The 21,389-nt window shown below is 52.6% G+C and overlaps 1 protein-coding gene across 5 annotated transcripts in view; it reads left to right on the top strand.

Annotated features, from left to right (window-relative positions):
• Positions 1–21,389, top strand: part of PLEKHA6 (pleckstrin homology domain containing A6) — a 62,266-nt gene that overhangs the window by 9,054 nt on the left and 31,823 nt on the right. For 2 of the 5 annotated variants that reach the window (XR_005451863.1, XM_038749758.1), the window contains exons 3-12: positions 555–669; positions 2,911–3,015; positions 3,503–3,575; positions 5,125–5,225; positions 10,501–10,643; positions 11,372–11,875; positions 13,506–14,025; positions 14,945–15,031; positions 16,270–16,323; positions 20,815–20,895. Coding sequence is in view for 1 of the 5 variants with exons in the window: in XM_038749758.1 (XP_038605686.1) it covers positions 555–669; positions 2,911–3,015; positions 3,503–3,575; positions 5,125–5,225; positions 10,501–10,643; positions 11,372–11,875; positions 13,506–14,025; positions 14,945–15,031; positions 16,270–16,323; positions 20,815–20,895 (1,783 nt within the window). In the remaining 4 variants the exon portion in view is untranslated. Of the gene's footprint in view, positions 1–554; positions 670–2,910; positions 3,016–3,502; positions 3,576–5,124; positions 5,226–10,440; positions 10,644–11,371; positions 11,876–13,505; positions 14,026–14,944; positions 15,032–16,269; positions 16,324–20,814; positions 20,896–21,389 lie in introns of all 5 variants that reach the window. The other 3 variants (XR_005451861.1, XR_005451864.1, XR_005451862.1) reach the window with 3 other exon arrangements.

Below are 21,389 nucleotides of genomic sequence, written 5' to 3' on the forward strand. Positions count from 1 at the left end.
AGGGGAATTTCAACTCTGATTCCAGGCCCAGAGGGCCAGGACTCCGGGGTGGGTTGGGTTCAAACTACTGCCAACAGCTTGAAATTTTGGCCCACTTTCCCCTAGTCCTAGCCAATGGATTGTCTAATTCAGTACCCACAGGAAGGACTGGGAGATGGGTCTGCAGATTAGGACCCGAGCTGGATGGTGAGAACGTCCCTTGGAAAACTGGGCAGATGGTGGGAGTAGGGGGACTCCAAAGGGATGTCCCTTTCCTCCCATCACCCTCCCCAAATAAGAGTCCAAAGGAAAGAGGGAAAATTCATAAACCGTAAGAAGAGATGGCTGAGTGTCTGCCTAGCGAAATGTCAACTCTGAAGGCAGGGACTCCTGGTGGCCCCGGATAGCACCTAGGAGTTCCAAGGGTCTGGTCACAGTGGTCTGTCAGATTAGTCCAGACATACCACCTGCAAGCCCTGTCCTGGGTGGGGGGTCTCTGTAGTCAGCTCCCGCCCCCACGATCATTTCCCTTAGGCCCTGACACATCTCCTTCTTCTTTTGTCGGATCTGTGTAGCTCGTCTGTGGACATGTCCAACAAAACAGGCGGAAAGCGACCAGCCAAAGCCCCCAACGACGCGCCCGGCCACAACATGGTGTCGGAGACCCCTCCGGAGCGGCCCAGTGTGAAGGTGAGTCCCTCCCTGCGGAGCTGGCTATCTGTTGGAGGCCAGAGCTGTCAGAGAATAACTGAGAACTTAGCACCACTGGAGAGCCTGTTTTTTAAAATGATATTTCTTAAGCGCTTACTACATGCCAGGTACTGTTCTAAGCAGTGGAGTAGATACGAGCTAATGGCACAATCTTAATCCTCACTTTGCAGATGACGTAACCAAAGCACAAAGAAGTGGAGTTAATTGCCCACAGTTACACAGCAGTCAAATGGTGGAGCCGGAATTAGAACCCAGTTCCTTCTGACTCTCAGGACTGTGGTTTATCCACTAGGCCAAGCTGCTTAGCACTCAACATTGGCCAGGCACTGATAGTGACATCCCTCAGTACAGAGATGGGCAACTACTTTTGTGGTTGAACTGGGGGCTGTTGGAGGGCTCAGTAGCAGCAATATTTATTAAGTGCTTCCTGGGTGTAGAACACTGTACTTGGAGCTGGGAAAAAATATCCAGCTGAGAGGTAGACCCAACCCCTGGCCCTCCAGGGATTCGCAGTCTTAAAATAAATTGAGAAAAGGTTGGGGGACAGACACCATAGGGAAGATGAAGTCAAATAAAATCAAATAGAGAAGTAACATGGCCTATTGGAAAGAGCACAGGCAGGGGAATCAGAGGACTTGGGTTCTAATCCTGGCTCTGCTATTTGTCTGTTGTGTGACCTTGGGGAAGTCACTAAACCTCTCTATGCCTCGGTTCATTTGCAGAATGGGGATTCAGTGCTCTGCACACAGTAAGCGCTCAATAAATACGATTGATTGATTCAATCCCTGTTCTCCCGCCAACTTAGACTATAAACCCCATGTGGGGCCTGATTATCTTGTATCCACCCCAGCACTTGGTTCAGTGCTGTAAACATAGTAAGCACTTAACAAATGTCACAATTTATTTTATTATTATAAATACAAAACAGTGTGAAACACAGCGTAAAAATACAGCATCCAAAAAAGTCAGAGATTAAAGGGGATAATAATAATAATGGTATTAATTAAGCTCTTACTGTGTGCTGAGCACTCTTCTAAGCGCTCTTGCCATTAGGCCATGCTGCTTCTAGGAGTGTCAGGGCACTGTTACCCAGCTCATCGAGAGTCTAGTCACATCTTCCCATGTTTTTTTTTTTATTTTTTTATTTCATTTTTTAATGGTATTAAACACTTACTATGTTCCAGGCACCATACTAAGTGCTGGGTTAGATAGATACAAACTAATCAGGTTGGACCCAGTCGCTGTGCCTCATGAGGCTCATAGTCTTAATCCTAGTTTTACAGATGAGGTAACTGAGGAACAGAGAAGTGAAGTGACTTGTCCAAGGTCATGCAGCAGACAAGTGGTGGAGCTGAGATTAAAACCCAGGTCCTTCTGACTCCCAAACCCATGCTCCATCCACCAGGCCACTCTTTCTGTAAAATCTTCTAAAATTTCGTGGTTCTAAAATCTGTGGATTTTAGAAATATTCTGTTCTCCCTCCTACTTAGAACAGAAATACTGTCGATGCCGCGGCCTGAATCTCCGAGGCTCTGCTTGCATGGGGCTTAATGGGAGGGGGAATCACTGGAATCACTGGAGGTCACGATGGGAAGGCCTGGGCAGGGGTTTCAAGCGCTTAGTACAGTGCTCTGCAGACAGTAAGCACTCAGTAAATATGATTGATGATGGTGGTTCCTCCTGGCCGGCTGGGGTAGAGAGAGGCCGAGGGGCGGGTGCTGGAGGAGGGTCATTTGGACCCCGAAGCCAACAGGATTTCCCGGTCTCAGGGCAATCCCGCTGTCCTCCTCTGCCCTGGGGCCACTGACTTACTATTCGGTATAGGGAGAGTGGTGGGGATCTAGTGTATCTGAAAGTTCAATCCCCTCTGCTTCAGGCCCCAGGAATTCCCCGGGCTCCAGTCCAACCTAAAACCAAGACACCCACCCCATTCCTGGAACACTCCCAGACTCCTCTCCCTGCTTTCCCGGCTCCTCCTTGTTCTAGGCTGCTCTTTGTAAAGGGTGAGCGTCAGTTTCTGGGCTTGGCCTAGCAGGACACATTGCAGAGAGAATATGAGTCCTGCCAGGGAGACATGGACATTGAGGTGCCGCAGATGGGGGCAACAGTGAATGGAAACACTCCCAACCGGGGCCCAGCTCTCCCTCTACACCCAGAGAAGTCTGGAAGAGAGGCCAGAGAGAGGAAGACTGAGCTTTGTGTATCTCTTCCCACCACCAGGCCTCACGCTCATCCCGCAAGGCCATCGCCTTTGGCAAGCGCTCCAACTCCATGAAGCGCAACCCCAGTGCCGCTGTCACAAAGGGCGGCTGGCTCTTCAAACAGGTAAAGACCCCGGGCCCGACGTCCTGCCTCCCCAAGCCCACCACCCCATAATAGTCATCCAGGAGAGCACTCACTGCCCTTGGCCTCATTTAGCCTTCCACCCTCCCTTTGGGCTAGGGAGGGACAGAGATCATTCTCCTTATTGAATAGCTGGGAAACTGAGGCCCAGAGAGTCGAACTGACTGTTCCAAGGAACACGGGGTAGCTGAGCTAGGCCGAGAACCTGGGTCTTGTGACTGCAAAGCTCAGGGCTCTGCTGCCCACACACCTCCACTCTCCTCTCCGGCGACTCCTCGCAACCTGCCAAGCTTAACTGGAAGTAGGGGAGCATCTTCGCAGTTCTTTCTTTCTTTGAGGCCTTTCTGTAAGGGCCAGGGGAGCAAGTTGGTGACTCTGCCCAAATTTCTCTGGCCCAATTCTGCCACTCCACCCACCTCTCCCCTGGTCTAACTGGTGGCTTCCACTCTGCCCCTCGGCACGCCCACAGGCCAGCTCTGGGGTGAAGCAGTGGAACAAGCGCTGGTTCGTCTTGGTGGACCGCTGCCTCTTCTACTATAAAGGTGAGTGTGTTGCAGGCCCTGCGGAGCAGTTTCAGGTGGGACTCCAGGAACCACTGTTGGTCTCCTGTTTCCTTTCTTCTGGGGCAGGATGGAGCGGTCCAAGCGCAGCAAGGGATGTGGTGGAGTGAGGCCCTGACTTAGAGAGAGTACCAGAGGGCAAACTGAAAACGGGGCAGAGCGGAAAAAGGGGAAAGAGGAGAAGGGTCTCATCATCTTTGATGTCAGTTGTTCCTCAGCTCTTGCCGTGGCCCTTGCTGCTTTTGCTGGGTGGGGCTGACCAGCTGTCTAACCACTGCCTAGCAAGAGCGAACCGAAGGGAGGGAGGGAAGCTGAGAAGAGAACACAAAAGCAGCAGGGCCTAAGGGATTGGCAGCCTCCTGCTGCTAAGAGGGGAGGGAACCGACCAGACAGGTGTGAGGAGCAGTCTCCATACAGCTGGAGAAGCTGTGTGCTGGACCCCTGAGTCCAAGCCTCTCCTTTTTGAGAGGAAGAATGGGGCTGGGCGGGCTGGAGCTTGGTGGCCCTGGCTAGGGTCAGGAGGGCTTGGGCTGGGCAGGGCAGTCAGAAGCCTACAGTAAATCATTAACTTGACAAACAAATCCTGCTGCACCCAGTGACCACCCCTACCCTTCCTGTTCCCCCCCACCACAACTGATCCCCACCCCCTATCAGCACTAAACACCCTGGGAATTATCCCCAGACTGGTGGTCAGACAGAGAGGGGACAGGGCGGGAGCAGCTGAGCAGGAACATAGCCAATGGATCAGAACAAATGGGCAGCCCTGACCCTGCCTCCCAGCTCCCTGATGAGACTGGGGCCTGGTAGAGCCAGAGGATTTAGGAGAAATGAGAGCTCAGGAAGCCAACCAGAGGGCCAGGGAGAGAACATTTGGGTGTGAAAGGGATTGAATTGCTGTGGAGTCAGGGGTGAGGGGGACGGGGTAGGCTGGAGTGAGAGATTCAGAAAACCCTTGTCCTGGGGGAGTTGAGGTGGAGTCCTCCTTGTCCCAAGGGAATGAAGGCCTGGTTGGAGTCTGGGCTGAGTAACAGGGAAGTCCCTAGCTGAAACTTGAGTCCGTGGGCTGGGGGCACTCCGGGGCTCTGAGTTTCCACTCAGCCCAAGCAGAGTCCCCCCTTGCTCCCATGGCTCATACACCAAAGTGCCTCCCTCCCTCAGCCCCCCTGGGGAGTTTTGCACCGCACTAATCCGCCCAGGCTGCTCCGGGAAGCAGAAATGAATAATTCAGGGCCTGCTATTGTGATCCTGATCCCCGTCCCTGGGATGAGAGAGCCGGGGTGGCTTTTGCAGTAAAGAGAGGTGGGTGTCCCGGGCCCCCGGGTGGGCCTCCCACAGGCCGGAGAGCCAAGTGCCGGAAGTCGGGCGGGCTATGGAAGCAGCTGTCCTGGTGGTGACGGGCTGGGGTAGGTGGGCCCGGATGGGGTGGAGTGGGAAGCGGGTGCAAGCGTCCCCAGCACCCCGCATCTCCTGCTCCCTGCCTGGGCCCGTGCCAGGACTCCCTCTCATGGCTGTTTCTCCCAAACATGCCCAGATGAAAAAGAAGAGAATATCCTAGGCAGCATTCCGCTCCTGAGCTTCCGCGTGGCCGCTGTGCAGCCCTCAGACAACATCAGCCGCAAGCACACGTTTAAGGTCGGTCAGTCTGCCCGCCTGGGGCTGGGGAAGGGGAGGGTGATGGATTTCAGCCTTGGGGTGAGAAGAAGCGACATGACCTGATGGAAAGAGCACAGGATTGGGAGCCAGGAGACCTGGGTTCTAATCCCGGCTCTGCCACTTGCCTGCTGCATGTCCTTGGGCAATTCACTTAACTTCTCTGGACCTCGGTTTCTTCATCTGTTGAACTGGTATCCAATACCTGAGGCTTTAAGCCTTATGTGGGACCACAGCCATGTCTGGCCTGATTGTCTGATTGTCTTACCCCAGGACTTAATACAATGCTTGGCACGTACAAAGTGCTTAACAATCATTCAGTTGTGTTTATTGAACGTTTACTGTGTGCAGAGCACGGTACTAGGCTTTTGAGAGAGTACACTATAATAAAATTGGTAGACATGTTCCCTGCCCACAACGAGCTTCAACATATGCAATTATTAATATAATAGTAATAACCAATCAATGGTATTGAGAGCTTACTATGTGCAGAGAGCTGTACTAAGCGCTTGGGAGAGTATAGTACAACAGAAGGCACGTTCCCTGCCCATAACCTGCTTAGGGTCTTAATAAACAATAATATAATAATAAATAATAATAGAGCTGAAGTAAGGAGGGGAGAGGTGCAACATGACAAATACCAAGTTAATCTATAACATAATTATAAACTATAATATATAATAAGTATATAATATATTAACAAGTATAACAAGTTAATATTGGGATCTTTCCCAGGGTTCCCCAAGATGAGGGGGAACTGGATAAGTAACAGATTTTAGGGAGCCTGGAGGAGCATGCTCTCGGCAAGACTTATCAAGTCACTGCAAATGACATCTTGAGGCTAATATCCTTGGGTCCTGGACCAGGTGGTAAGGTCAGAGATTCCCAATGTTTCAGAGCTTGGTGGTAACTTGGAAGGATAGCATATTGTCTTATCCTTGGGCCCTGAAATTTCCTGTTAAACCTCACCTAAACTCCCTTCCTAAAGTCCCGGATGTTGGAAATGAGTACCTTTCCAGAATTTCCTTCTCCCTCCCTGGCGTCCCCCTGCTATCACTGCAGAACTGTTACCTGCATTGCTTTATTCATTCAATCTTATTTATTGAGTGCCTACTGTGTGCAAAACTAAGCACCTGGCAGAGTACCATATAACAATAAACAGACACATTCTCTGCCCGCAACGAGCCTCCTCCTCTTCCTTGTCTCCCCACCCACCGATTTTTAGAGGGGCTCTTCCAGGGCCCCAGTTAGCCAGGCGAGTGACCCGGGCCCCTTCTGCTATAAATCCTCAGCTATTTTTGTTCAATGCTTATTATGTGCCAAGCACTATACTAAACGCTGAGTAGCTATAAGTTAATCAAGTTGGACATGGCCAGTTCCCCAACGTGGCCTCCCAGTCTTGACCTCTATTTTACAGATGAAATAACTGAGGTCCGGAGAAGTTAAGTGACTTTCCCAAGGTCACGCAGCAGACAAGTGACCTAACTTGCAGGGAGCAGAAAGGAAGGGGGAAAGTTGAAGTACTGGGGAAATTGTGAGGCACAAATGCATAATTCATTTTCACTTGTCCAATCGCTTGGCAGCTGGGGTGTGAGGGAAATGAGCAATTAACCAACCCTGGCACTCCCAGAAGCCGGTTCCAGCTGGGGACGTGGGAACGGGGGCTGAGAGATTGAAAGCAAATAGTCTTTCTTCCCGATTCACACCCACACCTCTCTAAGCCATGGCTCCGGGCCCACACACCCACACACTGGGTACGCACACAAGCTTAGCACTCATCCCCTAACCAGATGTACACACCCCTTGGGCTAACACAAACCATACACAAGGACTGTCTTACACCATTGCATGTGGAGCCTCTCCCATCTACAGCCTGCACGCGTGTGCGCACGCACACACACACACTCACACACACACACTCACACACACACGAGAAGCAGCATGGAAGAGTGGGAAACGCATGGGCTTGGGAGTCTCAGGACCTGAGTTCTAATTCCACCTCTGCCACTCATCTGCCCAATTCACTTAACTTCTCTGGGCCTCAATTACCTCCTCTGTGAAATGGGGATTAAAGCTGTGAACCCCAAGTGGGCCATGGATTGTGTTCAGCCTGATTACCCTAGCACTTAGTACTGCACTTGGCACATAGTAAGTGCTTAACAATTACTGTACAACGGCAAATAACCAAGCAATAAAAACTCAAATGGTTTAATCCCCTAATCTTCAGCTTTCATACTTGTACAGGATAATAATAATAATAATAATAATGATTGTATTTATTAAGCACTTACTATGTGCAAAGCACTGTTCTAAGTGCTAGGGAGGTTACAAGGTGATCAGGTTGTTCCACGGGGAGCTCACAGTCTTCATCCCCATTCTACAGATGAGGGAACTGAGGCCCAGAGAAATGAAGTGACTTGCCCAAAGTCACACAGCTGACAAGTGGCGGAGCCGGGATTTGAACCCATGACCTCTGACTCCAAAGCCCGGGCTCTTTCCACTGAGCCGATTCCTCACTTAATCAGGGCTGTGTCTTCTGCAGGGTGAGGGAAGGGAGGAAAGGAAGGAAGTAGGATGAGGGACAACAGGAACACAGGGAAAGTTTACCCAGGCCGTGGCCCCCAAGAGAGAAGCCCAGATCTCCATGGACACAGATGCCAACAGATTAGCACCTTCCTCTGCCCGAGGAGATCTGGACTCCTCTCTTGAGATGTCAAGCCCTAGTCTGGCATTCCCAACTTTTTCCTGCTTGGGCATCTGATTATTCCTTTGCATGTTTATCCTTCAGCCTTCACTCCCATCCTACTGTCACCCCTGACTCCAAGTCTTTCACCCTTTTCTTCCAATACTTCTAGCCGTGGCTCAGTATGACTTCTAGCATGGCTCAGTGGAAAGAGCACGGGCTTTGGAGTCAGAGGTCCTGGGTTCAAACCCCCACTCTGCCAATTGTCAGCTGTGTGACTTTGGGCAAGTCACTTCACTTCTCTGTGCCTCAGTACCTCATCTGTAAAATGGGGATTAAGACTGTGAGCCCCCCATGGGACAACCTGATCACCTTGCAACCTCACCAGCGCTTAGAACAGTGCTTTGCACATAGTAAGTGCTTAATAAATGCCATTATTATTATTATTATTATTATTATTATTAATACTTCTTCCTCTAGACTGTAAGCCCACTTTGGGCAGGGAATCTAACAACCCTGTTGTATTGTCCTCTCCCAAGTGCTCAGTACAGTGCTATACACTCAGAAAGTACTCAATAAATGCCATTGATTGATTAATAATAATAATGATGGCATTTATGAAGCGCTTACTATGTGCAAAGCACTGTACTAAGTGCTGATTCCTATCCCCTGGTTTGTTATCCTTCAGATTCAGAATCTTCTTTGGATGCCTTATCCCTTACAAGCTCTTCCATCCCAGATCTTGTGCCTATTCTCATGTTTTCTCTCTCTCCCCCTTCCTCCCTCCCGACAAACTCAGTCATATTCTTAAGGCCCTGAGCATATTCAGTGAGCCCCAGCCCTCCTTTTGGAGAGGAGCCGGACTGGGCTGGGCTGACAAGTAAAACGGCTTCTGGCTGAACAAAGGGTGAAGAACTGGGGGTAGGGGAGAAGAGGAGGAATCCCTAGAATGGATGAAAATCCATGTCCCGTGGGGTCCTCCATCCCAGAGCACCGTGGTGAATATTAAATCTAAGAGACTGTAAGTCCCTTGGGGTGGAGGGTGGAGGCGAGTCCGTTCCACTTCAGGAATTCACTTCTGGGCCCCTGGTTCAGGCTGGAGCCTGAGCGGGAGCAGCATGGCCTAGTGGAAAGAGTACGGGCCTATTTTTCTAATTCTAGCTCCACCATTTGCCTGCTCTGTGGCACTGGGCAAGACGCTTAGCTTCTCTGTGCCTCAGTTTCCTCAACTGTAAAATGGGGGTGCGTTCTCCCTCCTAGACTGTGAACCTCATGTGGTACAGGGACTGTGTCTGACCTGATTTTCTTGTATCTACCACAGCACTTGGAACAGTGCTTGACACATAGTAAGCACTTTACAAATGCCATTATTATCATTATCACCACCACTGAATGATGGCAGAGGGGAAAGAGATTTGGGGGTTGGGGAGGAGCTTGGGTTCAACTCTCCTGGCCCACACTCTCACTCTCTCACCTTCCTTCCTCCTGACCCTGCCGGTTTCACCATCCGGTTTTACCATCCTGTTAATCAGTTGCATTTACTGAGCACTTACAGTGTGCAGAGCACTATACTAAGCACTTGGGAAAGTACAGTGTTAGTTTTCTCCCCCGCTGTATCAGGTGTACAGCTGGGACTAGAACCCAAGAGTCCTAGCTCCTCTACCTCCCTTCCCGTCAATCAATCAGTGGTATTTATTGAGCTTTTACTGTGTACAGAACACTGTACTAAGCACTTGGAAGAGGACAGTAAAACAGAATTGGTAGACATGTTCCCTGCACACAAGGAGCTTACAGTTGGCACTTCCTGGAGTAGGCACTTGTGATGTCCTGGCATCCTTCACCTGCCCCTCTGGTAGGCTTGACCTGGCTATCCTGGAGGCTCTCCACCCCATCTCCAGTGGTGTTCCCCTCGTCCTTCCCTCCACCGGCCTCTTGTTTTCCCTGGTCCCTCTCTGGTGGTTGACCTGTTCTCTGTCTCTCCTTCTGACTGCGTGAGGATCCCCCTCCTCCGGACAGGAGACCTCCTCCAGGTACCCGTCTGCCATGCCCGCACGGGGCCACCGACTAGGTAGTGTGCTCCATGCGTGTGCCGGTGCATGCCCCCCATGCCTCCGTGGGCACCCTGCATGCCAACTGCATGCCCAGGGGTACCCGTTCTCAGACATGTGAGAGCCAATGAGATGTAGTGAGCTTCTGTGGGGCAAAGTTGATGTGGGGAGGCTGGTGGATGCTGAGCAGGCTTAATTGTCATTAAAAAACTCGGTGGGGGTGTAGGGAGAGATGGCTCTGCTGTCCTCATTTGGCCAAGAGCGGGGAAACTGGCAACTGGTTGGATCTGCTAGAGGCAGAGCTGACCCTGGGGTGCCCAGCAATGCCAAGGGAAGGGCAGAGTTGGTGGGAATGCCCTCCCCAGAGGCTCCTGGAGGAAGAAGGCAGCTGGGAGTGGGTGCCCTCCAAGGGGATGGGAAAGGTGGTGACCCAGGCCGTTGGTGCTTCTGTTTCCTCTCTCTGCAGGTGACGGTGTGCCGGGTGGAGGAGCCGGGGGTCGGTCCACTAGAGCGCCTCTCCCCACAGGCCGAGCACGCCGGCGTCCGCACCTACTTCTTCAGCGCCGAGAGCCCCGAGGAGCAGGAGGCCTGGATCCAGGCCATGGGCGAGGCTGCCCGCGTCCAGATCCCCCCGACCCAGCGGTCCACGCCGCAGGCCATTCGCCCCGTGTAAGTCGGGACCCACAGCGGGAACTACATCCAGTTAGGAAGGTCTGAGGCTTTCAAGGTTGCCGGTGGTCGTTGGCTCCACCCCCATGACTCCCCCGCAAAAAGGCCAGCCCAGCTCTCCAAGAGTAGAGGTTGTATAATCCTCTCTGGTCACCCATGGCAGGGCCTCACATACCTGACTTGCCATGAAGTTCCTCTGAAATCTAGCCCAGATCTCTCCTGCTGCAATTGAAACCCATTTCCTCTCATCTGCCAGGTAGATAGAGAAGAGCACCTCACCTTTCTCAGAATGATAACTTGGCGGCTACGGCTAAGTTCCCCTCTTCCTCCCTTCAGGCCTCCTCCAGGACGGTTATTCCCAACACCTAGCACCTGCTTTCTAGCTTCTTAATTGGCAACCCTGTCCTTCTCTGGTCTCTGCCCTATTTTGGCTAGTTAGAGGCCCCCCAAACTGGAGTCAGACCTCTAACTAGGGCCTGCCTTGACCTCTGTCCCGCCAAAGGAGGGCATCCCTAGCCTTTTTTGTCAGCTTCCTGAGTCTCAGAGTCCCAGTGGTCCAAAGCTGCTGATGCCAGGTTCTGACCCCTCCAGAGGACTGGGGAATGGGAAGGCCCTGGCTGGGCAGGGGGAAATCAAGAGCATGACCAATCGATCCTGTTTCCCGGGGACAGTAAGGGTAAGGAGGGGGTGGCAGTGCCCTGACGGGGGGCATTCCATGGGCTCCACAGACACGAGAAGCTGGACTCGGAGAATATTCCACCCCGCAAACAACAACAACAGCAGCAGCAGCAGCAGCAGCAACCAACTCGCAATGGGGTCCCCAAGGTGGAGCCCGAGGCCAAGACCCGAGGGGAGGGGGATGGGCGGGGCTGTGAGAAACTGGAGCAGAAGCCAGAGCAGCCGGAGCCCAAGAAGGAGCCGCTGGCGAAGGCCAACGGGGTCGCTGAGCAGGAAGCGGGCTCGGAGCCCGGGAGCCCCTACCCCGAGGGCCCGCGGGGCCCGGCCAGCGGGGAGAGGCTGCCCCAGTCCAATGGCTGGCAGCAATACAGCTCACCCAGCCGACCCAGCAGTATGGTCTTCCCACCCCAGGATGGGGAGGGAGGGGGCCCCCGGCGAGGCCTCCCCGCCCGGCCCAACCCGGACAAGATTGCCCAGCGCAAGAGCTCCATGAGCCAGCTGCAGCAGTGGGTGAACCTGCGGCGAGGGGCGGCCCCACCTGAGGACCTACGCAGGTGAGGCTGGGCGTGGGGCTGGCACGGCCAAGGCGGCAGGGAGGTGACCCAGAGGCCTGGAACACCCTCCCTCCTCAAATCCGACAGACAATGACTCTCCCCCGCTTCAAAGCCTTATTGAAGGCCCATCTCCTCCAAGAGGCCTTCCCTCACTAAGCCCTCCTTTCCCCTTCTCCCACTCCCTTCCGAGTCGCCCTGACTTGCTCCCTTTATTCATCCCTCACCTCCCAGCCCCACAGCACTTACATACATATCTGTAATTTGTTTATATTATTGTCTTTTCTCCCCCTCTCAACTTTAAGCTCATAGTGGCTCATAGTGTCTGTTGTCAGATTGTACTGTCCCAAGTGCTTAGTACAGTGCTCTGCACACAGTTTTTGTTCAGTAAATACAAATGACTGACTGACTCCCACTTGCTGCAGACCAAGGTAACTGAGGCACAGAGAAGTTAGGTGACTTGCCCGAAGTCACACAGCTGACAAGTGGTGGAGTCGGGATTGGAACCCATGACCTCTGACTCCCAAGCCCATGCTCTTTCCACTGAGCCACGCTGCTTCTCAAAGAGGAGCCATGCTGCTTCACAAACATCTCCTCCAAGAGGCCTTCCCAGACTAAGCCCTCCTTTCCTTTTCTTCCTCTCCCTTCTGCATCACCCTGACTTGCTCCCTTCACTCATCCCTGCTCCCAGCCCCACAGCATTTATGTACATATCTGTAATTTATTTATATTAATATTTGTCTCCCCTCCTAGACTATAAGCTCATTGTGGGCAGGGAATGTGTCTTTTTATTGTTGTATTGTACTCTCCTAAGTGCTTAGTACAGTGCTCTGCACACAGTAAGCCCTTGATAAAAATGACTGAATGAATCAAATAGTGAATGCTAATTCTGTTGCATGGAACTCTCCCAAGCACTTAGTACAGTGCTCTGCACAGAGAAAGCACTCAATAAATGTGATTGATGGATTGACAATATACATATCTGTAATTTAATCTATTTATTTACATTGATACCTGTCTCCCCTTCTAGACTGTAAACTCAGTGTGGGAGAGGAACATGTCTACCAATGAACTCTCCCAAGTACTTAGTATAGTCATCTGCACACAGTAAGACTCAGGAGGCCTTCCCAGACTGAGCCCCCTCTTTCCTCTCCCCCTCTTCCCCCTCCCCATCCCTCCCGCCTTACCTCCTTCCCCTCCCCCACAGCACCTGTATATAGGTATATATGTTTGTATGTATTTATTACTCTATTTATTCATTTTATTTGTACATATTTATTCTATTTATTTTATTTTGTTAATATGTTTGGTTTTGTTCTCTATCTCCCCCTTCTAGACTGTGAGCCCACTGTTGGGTAGGGACCGTCTCTATATGTTGCCAACTTGTACTTCCCAAGCGCTTAGTACAGTGCTCTGCACACAGTAAGCACTCAATAAATATGATTGAATGAATGAATGAATAACCCACTCCCCTGCTTCCCCCGTCCCCTACCTACTCCCCTACCGCTCCCCACCGGAATTTGCTTCCCCTCCATTCCCCTCCGGACCGCGCTTCACCATTGCTGTCCTCCAAACCTGCTCCTGCAGAGTCCCTGAAGTGGATCGGTCCTGTGACCGTGCCCCAATATCTCAGCCCCTCCAGGTTCTACCCACCGCCGGGACGCCGGGGCCCCGACTGCTACGGCCCCTTCTCGCCGCCGTTCCCCGAAGACTACCAGTACTACCCACCCGGCGTGCGCCCGGAGAGCATCTGCTCGCTGCCCGCCTTCGAGCGGGTCAGCCCTTCCTGGGCACTGGAGGACCGGCCCCACCCCTTCCTCAACGGAGGCGGCCCCCACTTCCAGATGCGTCAGTGGAGGGAGCTGCCGGCCTTTGCACGCCAAGATGGCCCGGTCTGGGTCACCAGCCCCACCCGGCAGTCCGGCTGCTACGACGAGATGGACGCGGCCTCTGGCTCCCTGCGCCGGCTGTCCCTGCAGCCTCGGTCCCGCTCCGTGCCCCGCTCGCCCAGCCAGAGCTCCTACAGCCGCCCCCACGGCTACTCCCCAGCCCGCTCCCCCAGCGCCCGCCTCGACCGCTTCCCCCACCGCGGCGAGGAGATCTACGCCGACCCCTCGGCTTACATGCTCAGGCGGTCTGTCAGCTCGCCCAAGGTGAGCTGGGAATGGGAACGGGGGTCGGGGGGCTGCAGGAGAGCTGGGGGGAGAGGGACCGGGAGAGGGGACGGGGGTCGACAGCCGGGAGCTGAGAGAGGGCGATTTGACTGTGGGTGCGGGGCAGCGTCAGTGGGCACCCATCGTGGGGAATAGGCACAGCCAGGGTGATCAATCAATTAATCCATCAGTCAATGGTATTCAGTGCTTAGCAGCTTACCACTCTAGCAGATGATGCTCACTTGGAGAAAACCCATGAGAAGCAGTGTGGCCTCGTGGAAAGAGCTCGGGCCTGGGAATCAAAGGCCCTGGGTTCTGTTTCTGGCTCTGCCCCTTTCCTGCTGTGTGACTTTGGACAAGTCGCTTCACTTGTCTGTGCCTGTTAACTCATCTGTAGTGATTAAAACTGTGAGTTCTTTGTGGGACAGGGATTGTGTCCAACCCGATTAACTTTACCCCAGTGCTGAGTAGAATGAATTTACATGGTAAGTACCTACCACATACTATTAAAAAAAACAAAACCCTCCCCACCAACTCATTCCAAGAGAGGCTAGTTAGACCTAAGCAAGAACTACCTGGCTACTAGGGGGTTTCCGCTGGGAATAGATAGGTTGTGGCATCTCAGATGAAAGCCCATCTCTTCCTGATGGATCATCCAACCCGGAGGCAGGGGACTGAACAAACAAGATGGCCTCTTCAGGCTCCTTCCAGCATTAGAGCTATGTCTCCTTGGGAGTCCCTGACTCCTGTCAAGGACGCAGGCAGCAGATAAAGTTAAGGGAGAGGCCCCCTGGCTTCCTCCATCTGCTCACCCACTGCTTGGCATCTACTCCAGGCCTGGGAGCACAGGGTTTCCCTGTTGGGGCTTTTCCTCGCTAGGGCACATCACCCTCCCTCCCTGCCATCTTCTCTCTTGCAGTATGACTATCTGGGTGACCGGAGGCCTGTTCCTGCAGGAATGTACCCCTACAACTACCCACCATCCCCCACAGTCCACGACAAAATGGTACGTATGCTTCCCCTTCCACTCAGGCCCTCGTGGTCTCTCCACTGGCCCCAGCCTAAAGGCAGCATCAGGGTGGCTGTCAGGCTCCCTTGGTGGCTCTGGGATGCACCCCTCTCCTCTACCCTGAGCCTGGCTCCCACCTCTGGCTTCGCTTCCTGCTGCCCTCTCCAACCCCGGGGATCCAGAGCACCTGCAGCTCAGCCCCGGAGCAGAGAGGGACTGGGAATCGGCAGCTTGGGTCGTTCTGCAGCTTCTTTCTCATTTGGTGGGTGGAGGGGCTGGGGACCTGAGCTAGGTGGGCTGGCTCATGCGGAGTGACCGCTCTGGGCGGTGTCTGCTCAGAATCCTGCTGGTCCTTGGTTGGGAGAAGCCCTGGGCCTGGGGAGAAGGGAGGGTGAGGAGAGGGACACTGCAGGTGCGGGGAGGGGAGGTCCTGATTATAGTAAAATCCCAAGGCATGTGAGATGCCAAGAACCCACCTCCACTCACACTCCTGGGGGGAAACTCTGCCTCCTGGGCCCTCTCCTGCAGCCCATTGCTCGGCAGGGGTCAGAGCAAACACCGGAGGTGGGGTGCGGAGGGTTCAGAGACACCCCTAATCTCATCTGCCCTCTGCTCTGCTACTTCCTTTACCCTATCTCATCTCTGTCTCTGGAGATGGCTCTCTCCTTCACTCCCCGATCCAAGAGACAGAAGAGGACCCAGGGAGAGGGTCCCCAGCCAGACTCCTCTCTCCTTGGGCCCAGCCCCCATCACCAAAGCCAGATGCACAGAGGAGTCCAGGCTTGACCCTCCGGCTGCCATTCCCCCGGCGCACATGCACACCCTCCAATTTCCTCTCACTCCCCCATCTCTCCATTCCACTCCCACTCTGCGTCCCCAGATTCTCTCCCTGCTCTGGAATCTGACCCAGGGAATGTCTTCTCTGAACACTTTCCCAGCACAAACTTCTCCCAGGAGAGGTAACAAGGGAAGGATCCTGAGACACTCAATACTCCAGGGCTCAGAATCCCTGAAAAGCCCTTTCCTCCTTACACACTCTGACAAACACACCCAAATGTCCCCACTCTCTCCCCGGGACCTCCAAGGGCCCAGATATAGAGAGAGCGAGAAAGAGCTTTGTCCCTGCCTAGCTAACACCTAACTGCTTTGCTTCCTTTTTTGTTTTGTTTTGTTTTTTTGTCATGTTCCTGTTGGTTTGTGTTGCTGTTTGCCTGTTGTCCTTGGGCTCCGGGTAGGATGAACTTTTAGATCTTCAGTTGCAAAGAAACCTAGAGTATTTGGACCAGCAGGTAGGCAGAGCTGGTGCATCCTTCCTTCTCCCTCTCTGCCCCCACTGCCACTCCTGTCTCCATCTCCCAGTCCTTCCCTACTGTGCCCACCCGCCCAGCCTTCTCACCCTTCTCCAACACCCACTGTCTCCATTCATTTTTGTAACCTTTGTTGGCATAACAAGAATACAACAAAGTGGCTTGTCTTTTGGTTTGCTCCTCCATTTCTCTCTTCAGTTGCTGAGAAACAGGTTTGCAATCTCTTCAGGGCAGCTGGGGGGAAAAGAGAAGTGATCAGAGCAATATGTTGTTGGACTTTGTTTCCAGTCCATTTTTTTAGATAATCCTAAAGCACTTTAATAATAGTCATTGTATTTAAGCCCTTACTATGTGTCAAGCACTGTTCTAAGCACGGGGGAGGATACAAGATAATCAGGTCCAGCACAGTCCTTGTCCCACACAGGGCTCACAATCAAAGCAGGAGGGAGAATGGGTATTGAATACCCATTTTACAGATGAGGCAACGGAGGCACAGAGAAATTAAGTGGCTTGCCTATGGTCACACGGAAGACACAGCTGGGATTAGAGCCCAGGTCCTCTGACATCCAGTCCCATGCCCTTTCTATCAGGACACACTGCACTTCTACTAGCAGGTTTTGGTTGTCAGGAAAACTATGTAACAGAAGGGGAGACTGAGGCCCAGAGAGAATGAGTAGCTTGCCCAAGGTCACACGGCAAGATTGCAGCCCTGCCAAGTGTCTGGACTGCTGAGCCACTGGACCATCTTGTCTCTCAAGAGCTAGAGAGGACAGGGGACTTCAACCTCAGCTGTTCACTCCATGTAGTTTGAGCCACTTCTTTCTGGGTTCCCATTCCTCAGTTTCCCCAGGGGGCCAGACTATTCCCTAAAGAGCGCAGAGAGACGGGTTGGTACTGGGTTTCTCTCACTGAGGATTCAGACTCCGGCATGGGGGAGGAATGGTGTGGTGAATGTGGAAGACCCCAAAATCTCCTCCATAGAACAGACCCACACCCATATTGTGGGACAGAAGGAGGGGTGGGCAGTGAGCTGGAGATGGCCGGGGATCAGCCCAAACCCCTAAAACTGCCGGTGGTAGGGTTTGCCCTCGGCTACCCTACCCAACGCAAACAGGATCAGGCAGAACTGGGCCTCCTTTGAAGCTGCAGGTCGCTAGGCCAAAGGCAAACACCTTTCAACTCTCTGCTCCCAGACACCTTTAAATGTCCTTACGCCCGGGCCTTGGAATTGTTCATTCTCTGCCTTGAGTAGGGACTGGGCTAGAAGAGGGATTCTCTCCTGACCCCGGGCAGGAGGAAGAGACTGTTTTCTTAAGTCTCTGCCCCTTCTCCCCCTGCCCCCATCCTCTCTATCCCTGCCTGGTGTCTTTTCCTCAGGGTGGAGATTTGGGGGTAGGGGTGATGTCTGGGTTGCCTCCACCTTTTCCTGTCTCTCCAGGGAGTGGCTGGGGCCAGCTGGCTCTCCAGCTCTGTCCTCAGCTACCTCCCAGCTGCTTCTCTGGCCTGTGGCTAGAACTTGATAAATATTAAAGAGTGAACAGGAACAGAAGAAAGCCTCATCCCAGGAGCCTTCCTGCCCCAGGTGGTGGGAGCTAAACTACCAATTTGAATGCTTTTCAGAGCCAACCTATTGGACATAGGCTCCATAAATAATAATGTTATAAACGTTCTTTGTGCTCACTCGTCTGTTATTTCATACTATCCTCCCCACCACCCCCAACCTGGGCGAGCTGGGAGGAGCCCCATTCTACAGTTGGGGGAAAACTGAGATCCGGAAAGGATAGGTGACTTGCCCAAGGACATGCAGCGCAGAGCCAGCCCATCCTTCTTTCCGCTGTTCAATGTTGCTTCAGTCCTCCGTGAGGCTGGAAGTTCATTGCAGCTGTCAAGGCTTTTGGCTGCCTGCCTCTGGACTTGGCCCTGAGGGGTGGGCTGTGCCTATCCCCTCCTCTCCAGGGTCTTAAGGGTGAGACCCTTCCTAGAGGAAAGGAGTGAGCTCCTCACCATGACCAACACTTTATTAGCAAAGGTCAGGGGCAAATTTAAAGCTTAAATCAATAAACAGAAGGAGGTGGAAGCCCAGAGTACTATGGGAAACCCAGGCTGGACAGAGGTTTGTAAGAGTTGGGGGAGGAGACTAGGCAGAAATGGGCAGAGGCTGCCTCATTAGGATAATGGAAGAGGACTGACTCTTTAGCATCGTCCTCAGGGTCTCTCATGACCTTCAGTTTGGGCCAAGGCAGGGGCAAGCGGCAAACATTCCATTAGGGAAATTGAGGGCTGTTGCCCGGGCTGGTAATTCACACCCTCTGCCCCTCCTTGCCTCCTTCCATCCCAATCCCACTTCCTCCTCTTACATACCTCAGAGCAGTTTAGTTAAAGGGACACCCCCGAGGACCCTCTTCAGTGGAACGATTGCTTCTCTGATTCTCCGTGTCTTAAAAGCATGTGATACAGTTGCTTTCTCACATACTGATTAGGCTCATTTTGGGCCACTGCTTTTCACCTTTATATGTCCAGTTGGCTGTGAAAATTTCAGGTAACGAGGGATCCCCAAATCCCATCTTTGGTTCTTTCCCCACCTGCAAAAGTTCTTTGAATGATACCTGGTGTCTGCCCTTCTCTTCTGCAACAGATGCACAGATTTTATGCAGTCTGTTCAATCAATGAGTGGTATTTATTATCATTATTATTATTATTATTACAATGACATTTAAGGGCTTACTGTGTGCCAAGCACCGTACTAAACGCTGGGGTGGATACAATCAAATCGGGTGGGATACAGTCCCTGCATGGGACTCACAGTCTCATTCCCCATTTTACAGATGAGGTAACTGAGGCCCAGAGAAGTGAAGTGACTTGCCCAGGGTCACACAGCAGAAAAGTGGCAGAGCCGGGATTAGTACCCATGACCTTCTGACTCCCAGGCCCAAGATCTATTATGCCATACTGCTTTTCACTACTATTTATTAAGCACTTACTGTGTGAATAGCGCTGTACTAAGCACTTGGAAGAGTAAATTTGGTAGATGTGATTCTTGCTTTCAGGAAGCAAAGTCTTCCCCTAACACAAATGTTCACCCATACCAGCATAAACCAGTATCAGATTCTATCATCAGGCCACCTGGGGGGATGAGAAGCCAGTGCCAAAGCCTTGCTGTCCCTTTAAAATGGCTTGCCTGATTGGGTCTTCTCAGTGTCACCCAAGACATTTCTGGATGCTACCTACCCAACTCTAGACTCCATGTTTGCTAATTCCATTGCTAGAGCCAAAAGAAGGTCTGTGTGTGTGTTTATGGGGGTGTCTAAGATCACTCCCCACCTCCTGGGGGCCATATACCTTTATAAAAATGTATTTTGCAGTGAAAGGAGTCTCTAGGGGCAAGAAGACTTCATTCATGCATCTGTGCGACTGAAAAGACAGTCTCTTCCGCACGTCCAAATGGAAAGGCACCTGTTTGTGGAGACCCTATTTAAATCTAGATAAAAATTCTGAAATGTGTTAGCACCTGCTGTGAGCAAAGCACTGTATTAAGCACTGGGATAGATACGAGATAATCAGGTTGGACACAGTCCCTGTCCCATACGGGGCTCAAGGTCTAAGTGGGAGAGAGAACAGGCATTGAATCCCCATTTTACAGAAGAGGGAACTGAGGTACAGAGAACCTGTGACTTGAGTCACAAAGTAATCCAGATTCCAGGTCATCTGACTCCCAGGCTCTGCTCTTTCCCCTGATAAAAAGATTTGGAAAAGGTCTCTTTACCAGAATTATTCTCTACTCTCGGAGATAACCTGGAATGGGCTGAGTCGAGTTAATAGTGCCTTTTTTTTGTTGTGTTTTTTGCTTCAGTTGGTTAAAATCCCAGGAGCTGTCCTGAAAAATAACACCCCCCCAGAACACAATAAGCGAAGGACGAGACAAATGGAATTTTCTTAAGCCTCAGTGTGGGGTGGGAACGGGGTCATCTGAGTAGATAGGCTGCAAGAAGAATCTGGTGGTCTTTGAACTGAAGGATTCAGGGGGCAGAAGGAGGGGGAGGTGTCCGGGAAATGTTGGGGGTACGTGTATTTTGCCAGATGGGGATTTTTAGAAGATGAATCTGGAGAGGAGCACACAATGAACTGTTACCTGACATCACTCTACATGGCAACGACTCTGGTTTCTGTCAATAGATGGATTCGTCCATCAGTGACATTTATTGAGCCCTTACTATGTCCAGAGCACTATGCTGAGTGCCTGGGAGAGTATGATGCTCAGTCTGGAGGTGGGGGCGAGCCAGAAGAAGGTTAGGGGAAGTCTGCCCACGCAGAGGAAGCAGAGCCCACCTAGCAGATGGCATCGCTTGGGCTCTCCCAAGCCCCAACAGGCAGGTCCCGGTGGTCCTCCGTCCCCCACAGCCTGGGAGAGGGGTTCCGGTCCAGCGGCGGCTGCCGCGCCCCAAACCATCTGAACCATTCCTTCCTCTGTCGCAGATGAGTGAGAGTGAAACTCTCATCAGTATGGTGAACCGCATGGTGGAGAGCTCCTCCCCCAGGGCCCAGCTGTTCATGCAAGTAAGACCCCCGCCCAGCGGCTCTGTCTTTGCTGACACCATCTCTCTGCTGCTTTTGCATGGTCAAACCGATCCATTCCCGTGAGTGCCCCTCCCCACGCCCGCTCTCACATCCATCGAAGTCCCCTCAGGAAAGGCTCCATAGCCGAGTGTCTCTGGGGCCCCGGGCCCTGCCCTGCCCTGCCGGGCTCCATCGCTTCCTCCATCGAGCCATCCGTCAAGTGCCGACATCTCATCGCCGCCTGGGGAATCATGATGGCATGGCTCATCCCTTCTCCGGGTACCTGCCGTCTGGTGGGGAGATAGCCCTTGGGCTAATGCTGGCTTTGAGTTGGGTGACGTATGCCAGGAACTGGGGTAAACAGCCCTGATTTTCTCACCAGGGAAGTGTGAGCAGCAGGGGCTCGCGGTGCCAGGCCACTCCCCAGTGTCCAGTGCGCGCTCTGCCGTGCCAGAGGAGGAGAAAGCTGCCCCCAGGACCCTCTGTGATCTGGC

The sequence above is a fragment of the Tachyglossus aculeatus genome, chromosome 7, assembly GCF_015852505.1.
Source record: "Tachyglossus aculeatus isolate mTacAcu1 chromosome 7, mTacAcu1.pri, whole genome shotgun sequence".
In the NCBI taxonomy this organism is placed as follows: domain Eukaryota; kingdom Metazoa; phylum Chordata; class Mammalia; order Monotremata; family Tachyglossidae; genus Tachyglossus; species Tachyglossus aculeatus.